General features: G+C 37.9%; 1 protein-coding gene across 1 annotated transcript; it reads left to right on the top strand.

Moving 5' to 3' along the window:
* The first annotated feature begins 225 nt into the window (after positions 1–225).
* Positions 226–4,882, top strand: LOC116685533 (uncharacterized). The gene is made up of 6 exons (XM_032510544.1): positions 226–230; positions 961–1,049; positions 1,133–1,414; positions 2,736–2,858; positions 3,540–3,583; positions 4,624–4,882. Exons 1-6 carry the CDS (start codon positions 226–228, stop codon positions 4,786–4,788), a joined length of 708 nt encoding a protein of 235 aa, XP_032366435.1. The 3' UTR covers positions 4,789–4,882.
* The last annotated feature ends 1,110 nt before the right edge of the window (positions 4,883–5,992 follow it).

The raw sequence follows: 5,992 nt of genomic DNA, 5'->3' as shown, positions 1-5,992 counted from the left end.
ATGATAATTCAAAAGCCGGGAAAGCTTCTTAAACATTGTGGAAAAGTAAAAAGGTTTTAATTTTAATTATACCAAGAAAAACCAAAAGTTGCATGGTCGACGGGAAGACAACACAAGAGTTCTAGTTTTTTCACCTTGTCCTTTTTCTCCTCTATTCGCACATTATGTCCCCAGATTGTACAGAGGAGAAAGACTGACTATTAGACAGTAAGTGGCTGTAACCACATGAGGTTGGTACAGAGTGGGAGAGGTTAAGTTTGCCACAGGCATCTGAAAAGACGGACATGTTTTCAACATTTGGTAATGCATCTCAAACCACCTCAGAGGGTTGTATTTGAAAGTTCCACTGATGTTATCTACTGAAAGTTGAATATTTTTCAAAATTAAAGCAGAATTTAAAAAAAAGAACTAGATCAGACTTAACCCTTGTGACTAATGTGGGAAAGAGGAGAAAAACAAGGACAAGGTGAAAATAAAGAGGCCGAAGAGGGAAAGACTTTTTTTCTTGTTAAAATAAAAATCCAGACTTTGAGTAACATCTTGGTCTCAGGGGGCTTAGTTTAGCCAAGTCTTCAAGCTGAGGCAAGCTGAGTCCAGAGACATGTCTGATACAAGGCTCTTAGAGACAATGTTTACCGCTGAAGTCAATTCATAATTTGAACTAATATAAGAAATATAGTAGTAACCCTGTAACATTTAGTATTGACCAAAGAACACTACACTGTGTTTGATTGGTGTCTACTGTTTTTCAGAGCCCAGAGCTGAGACTCCTGTGTTTGTGAAGAAGGGAGAGGACGTGTTTCTGAATGTCACAATAGCTAATGTTAATGATACGATTTAGTTTTCTGGAGATTCAATAAAACTGTAATTTGTACGATTTGATGCTGCTGCAAAACCAACAATCTTTAGTGGTTACTCGGAAGGATTGAGGTCCTTGAGAAATACTCAGTGAAATTGAAGAATCTACAAGAGGCAGACAGTGAAGTTTATACTGCAGTGCTGGTGGGACAACAGAAAACAAATAACTGGATACAAGATCACAGTCCAAGGTGAGTTTATTAACAATGTGACACTGAGGGAGGTTCTGCTGCCATGTTTCTAAAAACCTCTCCACCTGCCTCTCCCCCCTCAGATCCAGTGTCTCCAGTTATTCTGTCAGTGGACTCTGTGTCCAGCAGCTCAGTCTGGTGTAACCTGACAGTGAGCTGCAGAGCACAGGACTCTCACATTAACAGCACCTTTAGATGTGACACCCACACCTGCAGTCAGGAGGGAGGAGAGAGACCACAGGTCACACCCTCTGCTTCTGCTCTCCATGTCTACCTGTCCAATGACTCCATCATCTGTAACCATAGCAACCAGGTCAGCTGGACAAAGGACATGAAAACAATTAAAACTCTCTGCCAACATGATGGTAAGACTGAGAGACAAACCACAAACAGCTGATAATAATGTACAGTGTGGTTAGACTTGTTTAAGGTTTTGTACGAGTATCAAATTATATGTCCAAGTAAATACGTTTTGATTTCTACCATGGTATGATGCATTGATCAGGTTTGCTAGGTTTAACGCTTGGGTTGTCTTTCAGTCAAAAGTGAAAATCAACCCTTTCTTTGAAGCTTTTAGTTAATATTTTTTGACGTTTCAACACTACGTAACACTAACTTATTAACTTTAGAGTTTATGGTCAATAAACTAATTATAGGAAATCATACCTAATGTTTGAGTTAGAAAAGCAGAGATTGGAATTATTTAGACTAAAATTAAAGGAATGTATGTTGATGGATAATCACGGACTGGAATGTCAACTTTTACTCAATACCATTTTAAACCATTTCAATTTTATTTCTCTAATGCTATAAAATTGAATAAGATGCCCCAAAATGAATGAAAGTAAAGATTTGTACTTGCCAAAGAGCGTTGTGTGGAATTAAGAATGTTATTTTAGGTAATTACAAAGAACATGATACAGGAAAATGGGTCAATTTGACCTGAGGACAACATGATGGTCAAAACATGTATTTTATTAAGGGCTGTGTATGGTGGAGGATTTTAGCATTTCTCAAACAAGAGTTGTTCTGGTGGCAGAAATGAATCATTAACTGAGTTAAACCATTGGGTTTGCTTTTTTAAAAGCTCCATTTGTAATGCCAAACCTGCTAATGATATTTTATCTTCACTTCTTTACTGTAAGCTGCTGTGAACAGTGTTTTCTTGGACATGGACCACATAAACTTGTGTCTGTGGGAGAGAAGGATACAAAATGTAGTTTTTACATATTTTCTTTAAAATTAACACATTTTTCAATGAAATATAGCAAAAAAACTAAAGAAAAGAAGAAATATAATCCTTACTTATCAGCTAGCATCAAGTGTTAGTATGCAGTAGGTCATAAAGACATACTGTAGGTCAGTGGAATTAATGATAATAAACAGAACTAGCTATCAGTATGAACCTCTACCAGGTTGGTGTTATTTAACTAAGAGGAAGGTGGTGTTAAATTAGATCAGTCAGGGACCTTTGGAAGGTTGGTAGATGTAAAGTGAAATTGTGACAGTTTAGTTTCACCCATTAGGGTTAAATGAAACAAACTAAATTATTTCTTACAGTTGAGATCTATTACCAATGAATTCAACCTGCAGTCTGTCAAAAGCAACAGTGTTACACTCTCAATTATGCTGCATGGCTTAAACCAGGCCTCCTTTTCTACCTGGATTCTTTTTTCTTTTGTACAGGTCATGATCCACCCACCAATGCCATCTCTGTGGGTGCTGGTGTTGGCATAGGCATCCTTCTCTTCCTATGTGTTGCAGCATTAGTAGTAGCAGCATTTTGTTATCATCAAAAGAAAGGACAAGGTAAGTCCAAGTGTGCATTTTAATTAACAAATACATATACGTTAAATGTACATGGGATTTCAGTGTTGTAGTGTGGTGTTCAAACAGCATTACTGGATAATGTGTGATGAGGATCCGCTTGACACTGTTCTTGATTATAAAGGTTATATATCGGAGAAATTTCAGTTCATTTACAAGCTCTGCAGAAGCTAACCCTGACCCTAACCCTACCCTAACCAAAATTTGCAATCTGTGGGTCAACTGACCTTAGTGGTCATTTTTTGTTATTATAGATGGAATCTGGAATTTTACAATTTTTGGGCAATTTTGGGCAATTTTGGGCAATTTGGGCATTTTTAGCATTTTGCTGCCCTTAGTGGTATGTCGAAATTCCACATTTGATTATTAATCTGGAATTGGAATCTGGAATCTTCCAATTTCCTGTCTAAAGATGCGAAAGTGGGTTGGAATGTTGAAGTGAGCGTTTCCATTCATTTCAATGGGAAACACCTAACCCTGACCCTAACCCTAACCTGCCAACATCAAAACCTGTCAAATCTGTCAAAGGCTTTCAGTGTGCTGCTGTGTGAAGATGGAGAACTTTAGACACAAAATCTTATCATATGAATGTAAAGTAGTCAAGGTAAAGCTGAAAAAGGAAACTTATATCAAATCAACATGTGTTTTTATGACTGCCTGCAGATACAAGAGAGATCCGGGAGAATACAGTATATGAAGTTCCTCAGGTGAGCATCAAGTTTTTTCTGACACACTGAGGAACACAATTTCAATAATATATACCAGTTTGAGGATAATGGCAAAGTAAAAAAAAGTTTTTTAAATCACAAACTGGAGCTCTCATGATAATTCTTATCCCTAGCTACACATTTTCCTGAACAGGTGATCTATACTAACTTCTGTATTTTCAGCTGTCCAGCTCCTGCTGCTTGCTCCTCCGGCCTCATGCACACACGCTGGTTGTGCTGCTTGTTTGTGCTAACTATAATGTTTTGGAGCTGGTGAATGCACCACGATGCACCACGATCTATCTGTCCAAACCTGCTGCTGCAACGTTCTACTTAAACACTGTTTGTGTTCTTGTGTTTCTTTATGCTACGTACGTGTTGTTTGCTTGTGTTTTATTATAGTTTTTGCATCCTTTCAAAACAAAAGTTACCATTTTGAGGAAGGGGGACAAAAAGACCAAACTGTGTTCAACTTTGCAAAACAGCGAATGCATGTTCCAAAATGTGTTGTGTTTTCAAACCTTCATACTAAAACTCAGATCTCAAACTGGTGCCTGAAAGACAATACTGTACCAATATTGTTAGCATTGGGCCAAAGGTTTTTATGCACATCACATCAACTACATCATCACAGCAGATTTTTTTTCTCCCTTTGCTTCCGTTTTTTAGCACACAGCATTTAACCAAAGCTACATGTGATTTCCTACTGATCCAAACTGTTTTAACTTCTGCATTCTCTTACACAATACACACTGTGAGCAAAAGACTCAAATGCACTCATATTTTCAGTCCTAGAACAAATCAAGTAAAGTAGAACAACTGTGATTTGCAGTTACTTGCTTTGTGTGCTGTCACAGTGATGTCTTCATGTGCTTATGTGTCTTTATGTGCTTGTGTGTAAGCTGCAGTGTGTTGTGCTCTCGCAACCAAGAGAGTTTGATGTACTCAAGTTGTTTCAGATGTGAAGAACTAGAATTCTAGAAGTAAAAATGGAAAAGAAAGACTGAGCCAAAATATACTGTATGTAATTTATTATCCAGGTCCTACCTACAGATTTAACTCAGAGTTCAACAGTTGAAGGTCTTTCGCCGACCTCCACCTACTGCTTGGTGGGGCCTCACACTGCATCTCTGGATTCCAGGCCGACTCTGCCAGAGAGTCTGTATGCTCAGGTGGATAAGCCTGGCAGAATCTTAAACAAGTAATCAGCAGGGTATTACACATATACTGCGCTGGCTGCAATTTACAGTTTAGCTTTTGGATGTTAACAGTACTGTAAGTTATATGTGAGCTGCTCTGGTATGGAGAGACTTCTCCAGAGGTGGGTAGTAACGAGTTACATTTACTCCGTTACATTTAGTTGAGTAAGTTTTTGAAAAAATTGTACTTTTTAGTTTTAAAGGAGTAGTTTTAAACCACTATACTTTTACTTTTACTTGAGTAGATTAGTGAAGATGAAACTGAACTCTTACTCAGCTACATTAGGCTACAATGAGCTTGTTACTCGTTACTACGCTTCATTGTTTTTACCCCAGCGTACGTCTCATTTTAACATTTTATTTTGACAGAGAGAGAGTCTTCCGCTGAAGGCTCTACCACGTGACTGTGCTTAACCAATCACACGTCGTTGTGCAGTCACGTGACCATACTCGCTTCAGCAGCGCATAGACATATAAAGAGGTATCTCTTTATATGTCTATGCAGCAGCGGGACAGGTTAGCTTTACAGTCGTAGCAAAGCAAAGACGTCAGAATCAAATGTCGCCAAGGCAACGCAGACCAGGAGGACCCCCCCCCCCGGCCTCATAGTGAAAGCATGGTTACCTTTTAGGAAAAGTGGAAACAGCAGCTACATTATGCGGTGCCTTCAGTGTCGACCAAAACAAACGGACATGTGCGCGTTCAACAACTCAACATCTAACCTGAGGAGACGTAGCGGTGGTTTTAGTTTCTGCTGTGGAGAGGTGGATCTTTGTCTTTTAGGTTACATACAATATTTTTTACACATGCATTATCCATCCTAATTTGATGTGACAAGTCTCTCAAATAAGCTATTTTGTAATTAATAAATACATTTTAATTTATTCTGTTGATTGGATGAACAATAGTTTGCCTAAATATGATTGTTTTGTATTTTTGTCTGTCTGATTGATGCTGGTGTTAAGAAATAAATCAGACGTTACTCAAAATTACTCACTACTTGAGTAGTTTTTTCATCAAGTACTTTTTACTCTTACTCAAGTAATTATTTGGATGACAACTTTACTTTTACTTGAGTCATATTATTCTGAAGTAACAGTACTTTTACTTGAGTACAATTTTGGCTACTCTACCCACCTCTGGACTTCTCCCATACAGAAACATTTAAATGAAAACAGCTGTATATAATGTAAAATTAGTAGTATTTTTT

The sequence above is a fragment of the Etheostoma spectabile genome, unplaced genomic scaffold (assembly GCF_008692095.1).
Source record: "Etheostoma spectabile isolate EspeVRDwgs_2016 unplaced genomic scaffold, UIUC_Espe_1.0 scaffold00569940, whole genome shotgun sequence".
Taxonomy (NCBI): domain Eukaryota; kingdom Metazoa; phylum Chordata; class Actinopteri; order Perciformes; family Percidae; genus Etheostoma; species Etheostoma spectabile.
This window is presented reverse-complemented; position numbering and strand designations above follow the sequence as displayed.